The sequence below is a fragment of the Falco naumanni genome, chromosome 1 (genome assembly GCF_017639655.2).
Source record: "Falco naumanni isolate bFalNau1 chromosome 1, bFalNau1.pat, whole genome shotgun sequence".
Classification (NCBI taxonomy): Eukaryota; Metazoa; Chordata; class Aves; order Falconiformes; family Falconidae; genus Falco; species Falco naumanni.
The window spans coordinates 50145184-50164427 of NC_054054.1; the positions used below are offsets into that span (position 1 = coordinate 50145184).

The 19244-nt window shown below is 36.9% G+C and overlaps 1 protein-coding gene across 4 annotated transcripts in view; it reads right to left on the reverse strand.

The window, feature by feature from the left end:
• Positions 1–19244, reverse strand: part of SORCS2 (sortilin related VPS10 domain containing receptor 2) — a 579012-nt gene that overhangs the window by 108405 nt on the left and 451363 nt on the right. For all 4 annotated transcript variants that reach the window (XM_040593442.1, XM_040593423.1, XM_040593433.1 and 1 more), the window contains exons 4-5: positions 14766–14930; positions 9992–10065 (exon numbers count right to left, since the gene is read on the reverse strand). In XM_040593442.1, coding sequence (XP_040449376.1) covers positions 9992–10065; positions 14766–14930 — 239 coding nt within the window. The remainder of the gene's footprint in view (positions 1–9991; positions 10066–14765; positions 14931–19244) is intronic.

Here is a 19244-nt window from a genome sequence, read left to right on the forward strand (position 1 = left end):
ATGCAAAGGAAACTTCTAGTGGGACTTTTTTAGTAAACGCATGGAATAATCTTGCGTTTACTAAGAAACTGGTCTCTGAAACACAAATGATTCTAGCATTTTGGAGGCAAAACAGTAAGTCAGAGAAGACGTTATATTCACTGAGACCTGATTAAGAGTGTATATGAGCAGAGGGAAGGATCTGCGATCTTTTTTGGTGTGTGCACTCTTTTCCTAGATATTCACAACACCAAATCAAACCTGTTATCAACTCTGTATTCAGTGTTTTGAGGGAAGAAAATGATGTTTACTGAATATTTTATGTTTTGTGCTGTACCTCATACAGCTGATCTACAGACTAACAAAAACTTTAGGGCTGAAATTTTCTGAGATTCAGCCTGATATGCTGATCAGTATCAGTAATGCAGAGACAGTTTTGGGGCACTTTCCAAACAACTTCTTGTATCTATAATTTAGCACACATTATTTCATAAGCACCGTTTGAGATATTTGTCAATATTCTACCTTCTCATATTTTCTTTCAACAGGTCAGAAGTGAAAATGATCTCACCTCTACCATGTTCCTCCTAATGGTGGCAGCTGGCACAAGTAGCGTCTAATCTTGTTTCCAGTGTAATCTTTTAGTGCAAGAGGTTGTAACTGATCTGTTTTAATGAACACTGCATGGACACAGAAAATGAAAGTTTCCAACCCAGACTACTTTTCTTTAGACTTTTGAGTAGATGTGAATAAATTACAAGGAAGGTTTGGTGGGTTTTTGGTTGGTTGGTTTTTTTTTTTGGTTTTTTTTTTTTGTTGTTGTTGTTTTTGTTTTTGTTTTAACCTAGCCAGGAAACAGTAATACCTCTTTTCCCCAGTTCAGACATTTACCCTACCTCTCCTTTTAAAACTACCCTTTATTAACCATGAGAACAGTCACTTCCAAAAGGTAAGTCTTCTGTTCCTAAACCAGCTGCATCACTTCCCATGGTATCCATTGAATATAAAGAAGGTTTAGGAGGACAGCTCCACACTGCAGTTTGACCAGCAATTCTTTCTATTGCTCTACCAGATTAAGGCACCCCATTCCGTGTCCTCAGTCTTGCCTCTCCTTCACAGCCTCAGCTGTCCCAATGAAGTTGCCAGATCCCAGTCTTGGGAACTGTAATTTTCAAGGTGACCCTGCAAAGATGTGAGCCTTACGCTTTGGCTTACTCAAGGCTGCCAAAAGAAATGATCATTAAGCTATAACTGTATCTGTTATATAACTGTATATAAAGATCTTTAACTTTATACAAGTCAGGTATAACAGGTGAGATGCATCCTTTAAGTGCAGAGTTTATGCATTCTGAAAGGCACAAATTAAGTAAGCAGAGTATTTAAAGAATGTTTTGTGTTTTCCATTACTCTAATTGTACCAATAAGCTATAACAGCATTACTCACTGAAGATGTTACACCCTCAAAGTCTACTTTTGAATGTCTGCTATAGAGCAGTTTCCAAACTCTGAAATCCCTTGATTCAGCTTTACGAGCACTCAGGAATAGTCCTTCTCTTATTGAAAAAAACACCCCGTCTATTATGGCTGCTAAGAAAATCTTCAGAACAGACTATAACTAATGCAGAGAACCTGAAGGTATATCCCAGGAGAATAAACTATTTACTCATTTTAGTGGACTCCTCTGCCAACAGTACTTTAAAGCGCAATACTGTTATTCCACTTGTGCTTTAATCATGAACCAAAGGAAAAGTGGTATGACACTATGCAGGCTAAACACAGTCTAGGTCCCTCTGCCCATATGATATAACTTTCTTAACATGCTGGGCGAATAATGTACATACAGGAACACATACAGTAAATGATCCACTTACAAGGAAGGCTCAGTTATGTTTTTTCATATTGAGGGAGAAATGTAAGACAATTTTTTTTTTGCAATTTCATTTACAAACTTACAACTACCACAACATAAATGCATTGTACCAATGTGAGGATTGTGTCCACACATCCATTCACAAGCACAGTTTACTGTTCCTCAGTCGGCTTTAGCAGAGGACCTCTTCTGTCTTAGAAAGCACGGATGCAATGGACCCTGAAAATCCAACACCTTCTTCCTTTCAGTTGACACTTCAGCATCATTTTTTTTTTCCCCTCCCAAACAGAACAAGCACTTTCTCAGGTACTCTATTTTTCTCAATTTCAGCAGGGATTTTTTGGTCGTTTGATTAGAATTTCCCAAATTTTCTTCTCACAGTAGTTTGCAATGAAAATGTCCATATTTCAGGAATCTGGGACCATTTCTTTGTTTATTTGCTTTACTTGGGTGAAGGAGGTATCACCACTGAATTTAGGGTTTTCTGGTTTGGGTTGTTTTATAATTTTACATTCAACCATTAAAATTTCCAGTGAAATTCAGACTAATTTTAGATCAGACAAATCTTCTTCTAGGAAAAGAAATCTCTTTTGACCAAGTGTACTACACTGGATAAAAGCAAATGCAACACGCCAGCACTTCAGATAATGTAACAGAGTGGTTACACCACTTCAGAATTTAAATAGCCCAACTTGATTGTAGGGTGGTGTAAATATAAGTAGCCTCAACACGCTTCTTCCCTTTCCTGTGAACACAAGCTCCCATCGTCTCCCTTGTGCTTGTCTGACTCCATGTTGAGCCTCTTGGGAGAACTGGTCCTGCAAACCATAATTTTAGAACTTTTTGGAGGAATTAGCTTTCTGTTTCATCAGCTCAAGCCAGCAGTTGAGCACCAGTCCTGTGGAAGAAAAGTGGCAAGATAGGCCCTTTTGATGGTGTAGAGGTGAAATTGCCTCAGCCCCGGTGCAGCCTTTGTGTATGTCTAACCTCATTTATATAGTAAAGCTGCATTTAATAAACACAATGAGAATCAGAGGGAAATCAAGGTACCTTAGTTCCATTCAGGCCTGAATCTGGTCTCCTGAGGGACACTAGAGCCCTTTCTTAAGCATATATTTTTTTAGACTTTAGGAAAGTACTCCTGAAAGATTAGCTGTTGTATAAGCTAATTCTTCATGTCTCTGCTTTAGTGCTCCACCAGGTAATTCTACTGACCTTAACAGCATTACATCAGCATGAAAACAGTGCTATGTAGGGAACTAACAAGCCCTCTGCATGTGCCTTGGTCTGTGTATGAATGTGTCCTTCATGATACTGCCATTAGTTATTTTATACTTTTCAATAACCATGTTGAAATTCTAAAAACTTAGAATTCCAATTATGAGACCTTTGGCATTATTTTAATAATATGTTCCCTGTTATTCAGCTAGCTATCTTCATAAACTGCCCCAGTATTTTCCTACTCTAATTGCATGAAGCATTAGAAAAACACCATTACTCACCTGAAATTCGATATTTATGTAATACACAGGAACAAAAATTACCACTGACATACAACACAACACATCTCACAATGTGAATCATAAGCTTAAGTCCCTTATATGATAATTACGGTTCATATTTTACTTCAAGCATGAAACACTTTTTTGCTTCCAGTAGTCCAGGCTCATTTTGTAGGGGAGCAGTTGTTTGCAGATGCTACTCAAGTAGAGTCTGCTATAGATATAGATATTCTCTACCTCCAGTGGATCCCTTCATTGTTAAATATTTGATGAAGGTCATTTGGGTGCATATTAATTAAGAGACATCTTCAAACAGAACATCAGAAAACAAAACCAAATCAAAACAAACCTGCTCACCGATGTGCAGGAGCCTCCAATCACAGGTCATCTGAAACTTTATGAGTCTCCTCAATCTTCTTATCTCATAATCTCTGAATATGAAGTTTATCCAAAAGGGAACAACTTCCCCGTTTATACTGACTGATTTGGCAACTGGCTTAAGGGTGCTTCCTACCTCAGAAAGCAAGTCGAGTAGCCTAAAATGGTATTGACTCTTAGCAGCCTTGTTACGCAGAGTGACAAAACTATTCTTTGATTCATACAAGCTAAAAGCATTTGATTATGACTGATTTGTATTTTAGGCCATGCCACCTTCATATCTGTTTTGAAAGAGCCACCTTCAATGATTCAGTCAATGCCCTACGCAGCCAGTGTGTGCTGCTACTTATTTACTCCCTGTGCTTAAATGCTTTTTAACAAAAACATTTTTCCTTCCACATTTATCCAAACAGCAGAGCTGGAGTGGTTTGTCATTGCTGTGGGTTGACCTTGGCTGGCTATCAGGTGCCCAGCAAGCTGCTTTATCACCCCTCCTTCTTAACAGGACATGAGGAGAAAATAGATGAAAAGCTCGTGGGTCAAGATAAGGACAGGGACATTGCTCACCAATTACTGTCACAGGTGAAATGGACTTGAATTTGGGATTAGTTTAATTTATTGCCAAATAATAACAGAGCAGGATAGTGAGAAACAAACAAACAAACAAAACCCACAAAACCCCCACCCTTCTTCCCAGGCTCAGCTTCACTCCCAAATTCTCAACCTCCTCCACCATCAGCAGAGCAGGGGGACGAGAAGTAGGGGTTGTGGTCATCACTTCATCACACACTGTCTCTGCCACTCCTTCCTCCTAATGTTCTTTCCCTGCTCCACCATGGGACTCACCCATCGGATACAGTCCTTCATGAACTCATCCAACATGCGTGCCTGGGGCCCTCCCCAGGCGGCTGGTGGGTCCCTGCTCCCCGCAGGCTCCATGGGCTGAGGGCACAGCCGGCCGCGCCGCGGCCTTCACCGCGGGCTGGGGGGGAACCTCTGCTCCGGCGCCTGGAGCCCCTCCGGCCCTGCCTGCACCCACCGGGTGTCTGCGGGGCTGCTGCTCGCACACTTGCTCACTCCTCTCCCTGGCTGACATTGCTGCTGCACAGCTTTTTTTTACCATTAAATATTTTATCACAGAGGAACCACCACTGTCACTCACGGGCTCAGCTTTGGCCAGTGGTTGGTGTGTCTTGGAGCCGGCTGGACCTGGCTCTGTCTGACAAAGGGGGCAGCTCCTGGGCTCTTCTCACAGAAGCCCTGAACACTCCTGCTACCAAACCTTGCCACATAAACCCAGTACAGCCATATACGTCTGCACACAGATAGAAATAGAAACAAATACCACCCCAAGTGATTAATTCAAACATCGGAATGACTGCCCACACTGACTCATGGCTTCCCACACAAAAGCCTTTCACACAAAATTCAATGTTAAAGGCTCAATGAAATCCTCTTTGCATGTCTCTCTCCTTCAGGGCATAATATCATTGAAATCCCCTTTCACCTGACACTTGAATAGCCAGGAACCTGCTACACCTGACATTAATGGGCATGGATGTGATTAATTACTCATATGGGATTTCATGATGAGTACAGGGCTCTGGTCCCCTGAGAACAACTGCTCTACCCAAATAAACTCATCTTTTTTTTTTTCTTTTTTTTTCTTTTTTTTTTCATTTTAACGTTCTCACCACTTATGAAAATGGAAGCCTATAGCTAAAAATAAGAGTAACAGATTCCCATAGCATAGGATCCACATATCCCAGCTCTAGACAGAGTCATAAATGAAAAGTACTGGGCCTAATTTTCTGATATTTACCAATTCATGTCTTATTGTCCTGGGGTATATTTGTGCTGGTTGTAGACAGCTGATTCACAATCTATTCTTTGCTTATGTATTACTAAACTCTATTTTGAGAAATCAAAAGCAACTTAGCTGGTGCATAAGCCTTGGGGACTAAGAAGAATAGCAGCAGAGCTAGAGGAATCCTAAACTGCACTGCCCTTTACTCTTCTTAAGGATTACAACATAATACACCATTCTGTTAAAATGAGCTTGATGTATAAAACTAGTTATTTACCATGTGATGTGTAGGTGCTTAACGTTTGGCCAGGATAGGTCATATCTTTTTGCATTCCCTCCCACAAATACACCAAGAACTGCAAAAAGTACTTGTAAAGTATGGGTGCCATAACTAACATCCCTTAAACAGAAATCATCACATTGGAACAATACCACATGGCCTGTTGCAGTTTATATGCAGCAGTAAAACTGGTCACAGTGAACAAAGATTTTTAATTTTGAAGCACAAGAATTAGCTCAAAATTAGAACTTTTCACATTAAAAAAAAAGGGGGAGGAGTGGGGTGGGGTGTGATTTGAATCTTCCTAGGTAGAATTTATACATAAAGAAAAGATTTATATTTTTAAATGTTGATAGAAAATAATATTTTTAAAAATTACTGTGACTTAGTATTTAATTGTTTAATCTCAAATCCACATTTCAAGATTCTGCATTAAAAAAAATAAAAAAGCTTTTCAATTAACAATTTCAGAGCATTTATATTCAGTCTTTCCATATTTTCTGAAGTTTTTTCCTATGTTTTGATTTTTTCAATTCAACCTGAATGAGAAAACAATAATAAATACATTTCTAGAATGTATCTGTTTTGCAACTGTCTTCACATCTACCTGCAGCCTTACAGCTCTTTTGTTTTTAGAACAGAATAGAATATTTTCAGTTGGAAGGAACCTACAATGATCATGTAGTCCAACTGCCTGACCACTCCAGGGCTGACCAAAAGTTAAAGTTTGTTGTTAATGGCATTGTCCAAATGCCTCTAACACTGACAGGCTTGGGGCATCGACTGCCTCTCTAGGAAGCCAGTTTTACCTCCTAAGATGCTAAGAGAAGAGAAACTGATATGAAGGATTAGTCAACTTTCCTTTCCAAAGAAATAAATGAAACAAATTGTGAAAATGTCTGGGAGGAGGTAAGAAAATGACACACTGTGTCACACGTGAGTAGAAAATATTCTCTGTTACCAAAATAGGGATGGCAGTATACACTTTCTACTGATATCAATATTCTTTCCATTAGTTCCACTATAATGAAAAAACAAATTCCATACATTAAATCTGCAATGACACTTAAGGGATGGTCCAGAACACTTGAAAAGCAAATAAAGCCTAGAAGAGATTTTAATATATTGCTTATAAACCTACAGTATAAGATCTGAAAATGAACAGTTTAAAATATTCAGTCCTTACTGACCTTCCCTTAATATAAATATGTAAGACATCCCATTAAATTAATCACATTTGGATTTTCATTGACGAGAAAAAAATGCTTCTCCAGGAAATGCATGAAGATCTGGCTGCTGCTGGAGGCACAGAAAAAAATATTTTTGCAAAGCACAGGAAAATATTATGACTGATAATATTGGTAGTTAACAGACTTCAATAAAAATCTTAGGCTATATTATCAGCTTCAATGGCAAAGCTTGACTGAAATCAAAGAAGAAACATTTGCTAAAGATCTGCCCTTTGAAATGTTCTTGGCACAATCAGCCAGTATCAGCAAGATACATGCCCTCATTTATAGTGAGGTGTACAATTGGTTTGAATTCATTTCACCCATCTTTAACACATCAGATGTTATATATTGCCAAGAAAACAATACTGGACTTAGCATCCTAGCAGTCAAGGTAACAAATCCCATGTTCTTAAATCTGTTGAAAACTACACATAAAACTAGATAACTGGGGTGACGAAGGTCCTAAATTAGTGAGAAGTTTCATATAATGACAAACTCCCACTGGAAAACCACCACGTCCAACCCTCTCCTCGCTGCACGTTCTTCACATATTGCAATGTCCGTATGATATTAGAAATAAAATACATTTATATATCTTTATTCCTATGTAAGTTTAAGAGAAGGATCATTTGGTACTGATGAGGCACTAAATGCCTGCTTCCAAATCCTTGCTGTTGCTAGCTGATACAGTTCTTGAGAGAAATCAGAATGATCTATATACAGAAAAGGGGAAAATAAAAACCTAGAAAATATTTCTAATGGTTATAAATGTACAGACTTAGAATTTATTATTCTTATCTGAGAGGAATGTGACATTCATGAACAATCTTGACTTTGAAGTATACAGGGGGGTTATTCCTATTGGAGCTCCAGGACACTTCCCTGATTGTGTCTGAATGATATAATGAAACATAAGGATTCCGAAACACAGCAAAATAGAGACTTAATATTAAACGTGCACTTGCTGGCTTTAATTCTTACATACAAAAAACACTGACAAATTGAGTCAGAGCAAAACTGACACATATCTCAGTGGTATGTTACATTTTTCATAATCCAAGTGTGCTAAATATACCTAGACTTAGATAAGAAAAACGCCATTAAACAAGTCTTCAAGTGAGAGCTTCCACTGTTCTTTCTTGCCTGTTAGTGATGTTGATGGTTTTCAGACCTAACACATGTTAAAAAATTTTTTGATTAAAGACAGAGCATCACACGCCCTCCTGATTTATGCCCTATATAATCTCACTAAGGAAAAATTGCTCATAAGGCAAACATGACATTTCTGACCCACTGCGCTGCTTCTAAAAGATTATACCCTTTCACATGGTAGTTAAGAGACCTGTAAAGTGTATTGCCTATGAAACTCCAGCTGCTGTATAGAAATAAGTTCTCGAATAAGGCTATATTTTGCAGGAGCAAGTAAGCAGAAAATGTCAGGCTGCCTCAAGTATTTCAGCAGAAAATCTTGAGACAAACTGGAGTAACTCAGATGGGTGTTATCACAAACTTAACTACAAGCTGTTCTTTTAAAACTATGGACAGTAAGTAGGTTGCAGATTAAAAGAGGCACTTGAAAGTGTGAAAAAGCTCCCTTGATATGACCAGGGATAATTACAGGGATAAAAGCAACAGGGCAGCAGGGCAGGTTATGTCTTGTGCACCTGGCTCTTGCAAACAGGATTTAACCTAAGCATGTGTCCCTGCCCTGGATCACAATCTTCCCCCTGCCCAACTTCAGCAGCAGCAGCACACATGCCAGCACACTTTTGGACTTGCCAAGTTACATTTTGGGCACCTGGCCAATGTATCTGTAGGTACTATAAGAGCTCTGCATGCTTGTAACCTCTACACTAGCAGTTTAAGTAGGTCAGGGTTTTGTTTGTTTTGTTTTTCTCCATGTATGGCCAGGATGAGTACCTATTTCAAGAGAAAAGCAACTACTTGAAGAACTAGGAGGAGCACAGCATGAATACCAAACACATTGCAAATCTTGCAACCAAGATGAGGTATACCCATTTCAATACTGGCAACACCACTAGCAAACCACAAAATACTGCTGAAAGCCAGATATGGCTCCACAGACATATGGACAATTATACTTTATGCAACTGACATGGATCAGAGTCCTTCTAAAATTAAAATTAAAAGTCATTTAGGGAACAGAAGTGTCCAGTATATTATGACTAATCCTGTAATAAAACATACCAATTTTTAATAATGAAACAGTTGTGGGCAGTTACACACTGAAGCAGAACACGAAAGGGGGAATTCTCTGGCTTTTTCAATAGAAATCAGATAAATATTGAGTGTGAAAACTGACCATTTTTAAATAAAGAATTATTTAAAACACTACCAAAAGATCTATTTTAGTGTAAAAGAAGTTACACACTTTTCAAATCAATTTAATTAGTATAAAAATCAGGCATTGACTTATTTTTCAAACATTTTGTCAACCTGCTTAAATCACTTAAACATTTAGAGACAGAGCAAAATATTTGAGCTGAAAATGAAATCATTTGATATATGTGCACTTGATAAAACCATATTTTTCACCAGTTTCCTTAATAATGTAAGTTTATATATGACTCCATTTAATAGGTTTGATTCAACCTCTCTTAAAAAAATGTTATTGATTTTTCTCAGCAAAAAAACCTGCTCTCCTTTCTAAAGATCAATTTCACTAGTAAAACGAAGAGCAATTTCATTGGACATTACGACTCTCTCTAAATCTTGGGCTCCACAGATCCAGACCTATAACCCTTATATGTGCTGACACTTGGAACGATCACTGGCTTGAGTATGAATTTTGATAGTGGACACAGCAATGCTGACAATCTGCAGAAGACAACAAGGCTCATACTGAAAGAAACATCTTTCTTGATTAGAATGAAATACTTTTGCTGTTCATTTGTTACTGGAAAAAAATAACAGACTGCTTACCAAAATATATGATCTTTTGAAACTCGTTCCTGCAGAAGGATCCATTTTTTCCCCAAGTCCATGGATACATAAACCTAAAAAAGAAAAAAAAAAAAAGATGATAGGAAACTGTTAATGTTGTACATCTTCAAAGACAGGTCCTATGTCACTATTAAAATGACAGGTTGCATACAATTCTTTTTTTATAAATCATTAACAGGAACTCTCTACAATGGTTTTCAGAATAATAACCATACATAGAGAAAACCTTTTAAAATATAATCTATAATGAACAAAACTCAGTAACGATTACTTCTAGTTTATCACAAAAACAAATCACAGTTCATTTTGGGTCAGATTCTTTTTTATCTCAGTATGGTTACACAAGATGGTAAAAGGACCCTTTTCTTCTTCTTCTCATTCATTGATTGAACAAGCACAAATGTTCCCTCTATGCTTCAAGCCTTAATTCCATCAAAAATACTTAAATCAGAAAGTCAGTGTATTTAAGTCTCTACTAGAATAGGACCAAAAGATACTGGAGAAATGCTTGAGAGATTTGATGAGGAGAGATGCACTGAGGCGCTTGCTTCATGGATACCAGTTTGTGACCCATGAGAAACGGTCACTCAGCAGAGAGGCAGAAGATGCCTGGAGCAGGAAGACTCGAGCTCCACCTTCCCTCTGAACAGTAGACTCCTGGTGAAAAACCAAATGCTAATGATATGGATGGATATCAAGAGTGCAGATGAAAGCTGTTTTCCTCCAAAATAAAGTAGGATATAAAACAGCTATTCAAAAATCTCCCTCCTTCAGCATTTGCCTTCATCATGTGTTTCCTCCCATTAAAATAGGAAATATCTGAGAGTTCTAAACAGACAGATTTAAATCCCCTGCCGTTTGCAGGCATTTATTATTTGATCCAATTTACATATGATGGGTTTTCTCTTATTATCTCTAAGATGGAAAAAAAAAAGACAAGTAAAACTGTTCTCTGATGTGGGAATAAGTCACCATTTCAGTCACTGATTGTTCTGGGGGTAAATGTCTTATGAGGACTAGTAAGGAATGTTTTTGTTTTAAAATGACAGATTCACTGACATACGAAAAAAAAAAAACCCAAAACCAAAACCAAACACCAAACCAAACACCACAACCCCCCACGATTATATATTATGTTTTACTACAGAAAACCAGCAACATTAAGATGGAAAGATAAAATCTGAGGTAACTTAGCACAACTCTATGGGTAAATTTACTAAAGTCTGAATTAAAGATAAACCATATTTCCCAGTTACTCTGCACTTCACAATGACTGGGCTTTATTCCACTGCACACTCAGTTAAAGCAGGTAGACCACAGCTCGGGTAAGAAACTACAGTAAGGACTCAGATTACTTACTTTATTATTCACTCAGTCAGTGCACAGATAAATGAGCAGAGATCCAAAAGTCTTCACCCTTAGAGCTAAATGTGTTAATGACAGGGCTGCAGAGCCAGGCTCCTGATTTGTCTGCTGACTTTCTGATCTCAGTTTTATTATGTGGGTTAGGGTTTGTTGAAACCAGTGTATTTTATAGCATATAGCTTAGAGCAGCCTCGAGGAGAGAGGAATGTGGCTTTGAGTGGGCTAGACTGTGATGGATGAAGAACCTAAGCTTCTTACTTGTTCCAACATCTGTCACCAAAGGCATTACAGAAGAGATAACCATTGGTTTGACCATCTTTTAAAAGGGTGGACCTACTCAACTAGTTACCTGCCTCAGCAGACTGCTATAAATCTGGAAGACATGATCATTTAATGCGCTGCCCTAACTCTGTTGTCCAAGTTGCAAAGACAGACAAGGAATCAGAGGTTCCTGGCAGGAGGGGAAAAGAGCTATTTAGGATAAGGGACAACACTGGCACATGAACAAAGGGATGTAATTTTGTCATGGATGAATTTCAGAAGAAAATGAGAGAAGATTCCTGCATTAAAAGAGTGAGGCCTGTGCAGTAGGGGCCAAAAAAGACCAACCCAAACCCAACACACATGCACACACTCCCCCCAAACCCAAAGTACCTCCCGTCACACACATTTAAGAGTGAAGTCTGGGACTTTATGAATAAAGAGTTTGGGTTAGTGTTGGGGGAAGCCCTGGCAACCTTACTGTAAGGGAGAATGAAGAAGGGCTAAGAAGGCATATTTAGACTGAGAGGAACTTTGAAATGATGCAGTATTTGAAATAAATAAAAAAGAATGTGTAACTAAGTTAAACAGACATTCAACTTCCTTCAATTAAAAAAATTACCCATAAGTTTATTTTTTTAACAGGTACATATGACAACACTATTAAACAAGATTAGATATGAGGTGAAAACAATTATATTAGTGGACAGGTAAAATCTCTGGCTTCAGCAAACACATCTAATAGATCTTTTAACTCTGTTTATTACCACACATGTAATAAACATATGGAATTACTTTAAAAAAAAAAATAATGCTTTTCTCAGTTTTTCCATTTTTTCATCCTTTCAGCTTCCAAACAAACAATTAAAATCTACTGCATCTCTGCCGACTTTTTAAAAAATCTGGAAGTATTTATATAGACTCAGTGAATAGCTGATTGTTATTCATTATAACTGAGGTAGCCAGAAAAAGAGAGTATAGATTTGAGTCAGCAAATGGATTAATCCAACCACATTGACTGGATTTGCATTCATTTATAGTGTCAGCTAGAGGCTAGAGCTTTATTTAAACAGAATCTAATATTCTGAATGAAAGAACAACTCATTTTTTGCGATATAAGATAAGCCCTAAATCAAATCAGAAGTTGTGAGTAAGGCGGTGATGTTCCAGTAGACAGAGAAGCCCTGCTGATTGCTATTTATGAAGGACATGATCCTGTACTCCCTGTATTCTCAAAAATGCCTTTGTAAGAAATAATTGGAGTAAGAGGAGGTAACAGCTTCTCCTGAGTTTTAGATTGGATTACACCTTGATACTACTTTGTTCCAGCAAAGGTAAAGTTACTTAACTCAAAAATCTAGACTATACTGTTTCCATAGGCCAAATTCAGAGCAAGACTATCTCTCAAGGGCATTGATTTTAGTACGGTGACCTTTTAAGTCAAGTTGCAATTTTGATTTTCAGCTCCTCCTTTGCCAACATATCTCACCCTCCTCTTTCTTCTAGGCCAAATTTATCACATTGTATACGAAATCGAAGCAGGTTACTGACCCAAAGGCACCCTTCATTCCTACACATTTCAGGTAAAGATGTTGGACTTGTCCAGTATGTCTTTAAGGTTGCCTCCTTCTAGTGTAATATTGAAATCCTGAGCAAAGTCCATCAGATTACCTAAACCCTTCTGCCACTACTGCAGGACTATTCTTTACTGAATATTTTGTCCAGTCACATTTTAAATGTGGCATACAATGGCATCACTCCTTTTGGAATATTATCCAAGTATAAAATGCCTGAAAATCTCTCTAATATGCATATTTAATCAAAACACAAAGGAAATGCTTTACTTTGTGCTTCTGTCTTCTCCTTTCTCCTGGCAAATATTTATACCCACTTGTTGTGCTGGTCAACTTCTTCAATAGACTTCTTTGCACTCTTACACCTAAAGGTTCTGCAATTCTGTAACCATACAGAATTCAGGAATTATATCTAGCATCAGAAACAAAAGTCAAACTCAAAAAAGAGGTTTTCATATTATAGGATTTTCATAATTTCAGGCTTTCCTGAACTATTTTGTTTATATAATTACAAATATGTTGAACGTTATGTTAGGATTTCAAATTGAAGCTGCTAAATAAAATAATGCAATCTGTGACTGAGTTTGGTTTTTTATGGGTTTTTTTCAGTTTAGTTTAGTTCTATCCTTATTTGCAAATGCCTGTAAACATGAATTCTTTTGGGATCAGCTATTAACTTATATATCCCAGAAAATATCCCAAAGGATGACTTCATGTATCACTGAAATCAGTGTAGTATTTGGCTTCAACATGAGCAACTTTCTCTGACTAATCTCACCATGTAAATATATACCTTCTGTGAAGCCTAACAAAGATTAAAATGGACCAGAGTTTACTAACTTCAGTTTAAAACTGCAGTAATGATCAAGATGGGTCAAAACCACTACCAGGACCAGAATCATAGTGACTTTACAGCTGTGGTTTTGGTGCTGTGAAAGAAAGATGAACTACACACTCACAGACTGTGTGCACGTTCATCAGTGCTTCGCCTAACCCACGCAGAAAAAAATACTTTTATAATTTTACCAGAAAAAATCTGAAAGATGGTCAAAATTTACAAATATAATACAGCTCCGGAATCAGAAAGTGGTATAAATACATAAGACAGAGAAGAATTTTACCTTTCTACAGATTCACTGATTCCCCAAATCTGCTGCACAACTATGCAGTTTATTTTATATTACTTTATTTTACATCCCATGAACGGCCTTTGGAGGCACTATTTCAGCTTCATTAACTTTCTACTACACTATAAATTACAGAGCAATTGCTTATGGTCACTTTCTAGGGAGGAACACATTTAAGAGGTACTATTTAACAATATTATGCAGAGGGATAAATATTACGAATATCTATATGAACTGAAAATGCCAGGATTGAAACTACTGTAAAAACAAAGTTGGACATAAAGACAATAAATATTTAAATGATTCCCTTTTGGGTAACTGATATTTCATAAAACCCAGCACTAATCAGCATATTAGAACTGTTTTATACCTTCTTAACAAAGTAATTTTTAAATTTCAAGCAAATGCAGTATTTTCAAACATTACCTTGCCTTCCTTGGTGTAAGCAAGTACTTTATCTTCTTCTTTTGGATGAAAAAGGAGAGTTTCCACAAAGAAAGTGATGGGTTGTTTCTGGAATGTGGCTCCTTCATCCGTGCTTATGAAAAGGCTTTGGTCACGGTCATTATGGGATGAGCTTACAAGAATTATCTGAAAAACAAAAATGAAAACATATCTTCAGAGAACTGTTTTCTCTGTAATAGACAACATAGCTCTATTTTTCTTGTGTAAATGTCAGATTTTGTACATACCTTACCTATCGCAATTCTTGGGCACAAACCTCAAAAGCATCTAAGAGAAAAGGACTGCAAGACCCTATTAATATTCCCTGACCAAATATGCAAATGTTAAATTCTATAACTTCTCTTGCAAATCACACCAATTTGATCATTCTCCTCATTACTACTCAAAATGACTGCCTTAGATTTTGGTCCTTGTGCAAGGCTCATGAGGCCACACAAGAAAATCTCCAAGGTAACCAAAAAAGAATTAATACTAGTAATGACTCATGTTAACATGCCCATTTAAGTACATCACTTTACTTAGTGATGCTGTCTTTATAAATATTAAACATAAAAATAATCACTGCTAAAGTTATATCAGAAGAATGACACAGGAGAAATAATTAGTTTATAGCATCTTTCCATTGCTTCACCATTCTCCTGTTGACTTATTTTTGATAAAAAGGCAGTTCACTCTGATGCAGAAAAATATGCCAAAAAATTATCTGCATTTCCTTCTCAGGTCCAAATAATATCTTGACTCAAACACAGTAATAGCTTGAGCTGTCTCCTCATGTGAACTTCATGTCAGACTTTCAACAGCAAAGAAATTTTTCCCACATAATTTAATCAGAAATTCACTCTTTTCAACTTCTTCACCTTTTGCACTACTGGGGCAGCATGTTATAGCGTGGTTACAAAAATGCCAATGTAAGGATCCATTTTTATTGTCTTTCCAGATCAAACAGGCTCAGTTTGCATTCAAAAAGGTGCCTTCATCAACTGATAGCCTGTAAACAAAACATGGATTTACAAAGCCCAGCTGGGCTCTATTTGGCTCACACTTCAAAAACAATTAAAAAAAAACCAACCAACAACCTGAAATCAGAATGCATTTAGAATATTCAGCAAATGATGCAGAAGACACCACAGAATACTGATACAGTGACTGTAAATTGCTTACAGAGATAAATGTCAACAAGTTATGCAAACAGAATTACAAGAACGTGAATACAGAGAAGGAAATATATTAGCCAACACTGTATAATTTTTATGTAGTCCCTTTTCTTTAGAGTACAGCTGAAGTTAAAAATTTGAAATTTCTAATGAATTACACAGATATGACAGCTGGACTGAGCTTTTACTGCAGTTGGGCTTTAGGGGAGAAACTATAAATACAACATTTGTAGATGCTGTAATTTGACAGGTTACTTAAGCATGTGCACTTGTAATTGAAGCACATACACAGTTGCATTAATTTCTGCATAGCTTTCATATACCTAAAAGGGGGCACATATTAAAGAACATTATTGAACAAGAGCGGGAATTTCATATACTTAGAGTCCATAGTCTACCACTGAAACTCCACACTAAAACATATATTATACCAAATCTATTTGTATTAGCTGTGTGTCAAGGTCACTAAGAGCAAGATACTAGCCAATAACCTTGCTACGATCTTGTATTTTTTGTAATGATATACTTTATCCAATAGTAGGAAACTGGTATTTTTATTGGAAAGCTTCCATAAGTGATCTCTTCACAAATGCCATCTTTTATTCCTACAATATCCAATGGCTTCCTGTCTCTTGGTAAACTCTTCAGACAGCATCTGTTTAAATTATTACTATATACACTGTAAGTATGCTGCTGGTGGCCTAGATATAGTATTCAAAGATTCTTGTAACACACTTACTTGGCATGTTTTCTGGAGAAGGCACGACACCAACCTAAAATTGAATGTGACCATCATGTGCTGCCCTGTCCTTTTGCTGGCATTGCAAAGTGGAATGAAGAAGAGCTTATGCCCAGCACAGAGATTTGCACTTTCCTTGCCACACTACCATCTGCAACTCAGACTCAAAATATGCAGTTTTTTCTTGGAAATGAATGAATCCAAACTACATGCATGCTGAGGGAGCAATGGAGTGCTTATTCCTGTTGGTTCCTGACCAGATCACAGAAAGAAGGACCCAGTCCTGTGCTAAACTTCACGAGCAAGGCTGCAATATGAGCTCCACAGTCCCTGTGGAAGCTTGTGCCTAGGAACATCCTTGCATTTTAATGCATGCACGAGGCTGGTCCTGAGACCCATGCTTAGATTGCAGCGTGTACAATTCCTTCCACGCTCTATCACTAGAAGCAGTATGGTTGTAATTCCATACAAAAAGCTTATTATGTTCGCATACAGTCTTCTAGTTCAAATAACACTTTCTGTAAATATAATTAGCTTCATTCTCTCCTATTAATATTTTTAAAAATGTATACAAATAAGACAACAAATCAGTATGGCATATACTCCTGAAAAGGCATGAACCATACTTGTACAGAACAGTAGTCTCTGGACTAGAGTGCTATTGTCTTGCTTTCTTTTTCTGGCCCAATAAATCTTACACTTCCAAAAATATTGGCTTCAAATTAATAAAGGAAAAAGGTTTATAAATTTGGTAGTGTTTTTTCTCTGTTAATGAGCCTTGAGCATAGGCATGGCTAAGTTTCATAATGAGGACCCAAGAGCAGCTTGCAGAGAACATAATTCTAGAAACTAAAGTAATAAGAAAAATGTTAGCTATAATGAAATGCAAACACACTGTGATATTTTCTAGTGCCGTCCCTCAAAAATATCATGGACTTTTTGAAGTTAAATTTATCAGAAAAAATATAGCCTAAAGATTGTAGACATCTAAGTATATATGGCAGAGTCCCTAACTATACTTTTATTCACATACACATCATAAATCATTTAATGAAATATTTTTGAATTTCACTCAGTGTTCTGATTTCTATTTCAATAGTTTAAACTGATCATTATGTGCCAGGCATTCAGATTTGCCTCCCACAGCTAACACACTGGGTGATCAGACTTGCCTGCTGGCTAACAGTACTTATTGAGGAAAATATTCCAAAGCAAATATAGTATCCACATTAAATGCTTTCCACAACAAGTTTTATTTACTTTGTAAGTGGAACAAATAGGAAAACCTTCCTCCTAGCAACTGATGAAGGGATGCAACTGGGACATACTATCTGGAGAGCTGACTAACAGTGATTGCTGAGGGTTTTATCTCAAAATAAACAACTACTTGCTTGAATAATTATGTATCCAAAAACCAGAACAGATTTTAATCACAGCTAAATTTCACTTAAGCCTCTTTCAAACAACATTTTACAGAGTATTTCTCCCTCCTATGAGACTCTTCTAATATTTTTTTAGTAAATCATAACTTTATATTATGCTGTTTATCTCTGACATCACTTCTTAATTTCCCATCAGCTAAATAAACAACAATAATGCACACATAAACATTCAGATCAGATGTAAATCTACAACTTCCAATAGTTAAGCAGAGGTAAAAGATTATTTCAAGGAGATAAACTATCCCATGGATTGTAAAGAAAATGAGTAAAAATAGGATATGCTATAGATCAACAGAGAGGAAAGCCAAAAATATTTCTAATAAAAAAGAAAAATACTACACTATGCCAACATATGAAATAAAACATTCCAAAAATAAAGAAAAGCTATGCTTTTCCTCATTTCAGGAAAAGTTAGTGAGGCAAGAGGTAATATAAAAGCCAAATAAATCTGAAAATAACTTCATTAAATCCATTTATTTAATCTCTCTTTCAGGACTGATTGGCCAATGTGCATGTCTAACCATTGCCTCTGCTGGGTGGAATCCTAGTCTGAACCGCAAAGGACAAAGAGACTCTGACAGCTTAGGCTACAGTAGCTTGTACATCATACTTTCCCTTCCACTATTACCATGAAGATTTGGAATAATCACAGTGATTACTAGGGAGTTTTAACTGTAGATTTGGCAGCAATTCAAAGCTATGCTGTAATTTCAAGTGGCAATAAACACAGGATATTAGCATGCATCATTTGCAGTGTGTCTGAAATATACCCCTCCTCCCCTCAGTTTAGGTCCAATCAAAATGTAAACGCAAGATAAATTTGATCTTAATCAGCACTTTCTCTAAAACAAGGCAATCTTCTAACACATTACAATTGTGCCATCTCTTTCAACTTCAGCAACTGATCTTAATTTTAATTCTAGATTTTATTTTCCTTTCCATTTCTCTAGTATTCATAAAGGAAAAAAAAAAGTCAAAACATCCATCTCAGTGTCTGACTTGCTACAGGAGATTTCTGCAGTAAGTGATGAGAGAGATAAGACACAATTTTTTAATTCTATAATCCTGCATATGGTCAGAAATCAAGCCATCTCCTATTCCTAAG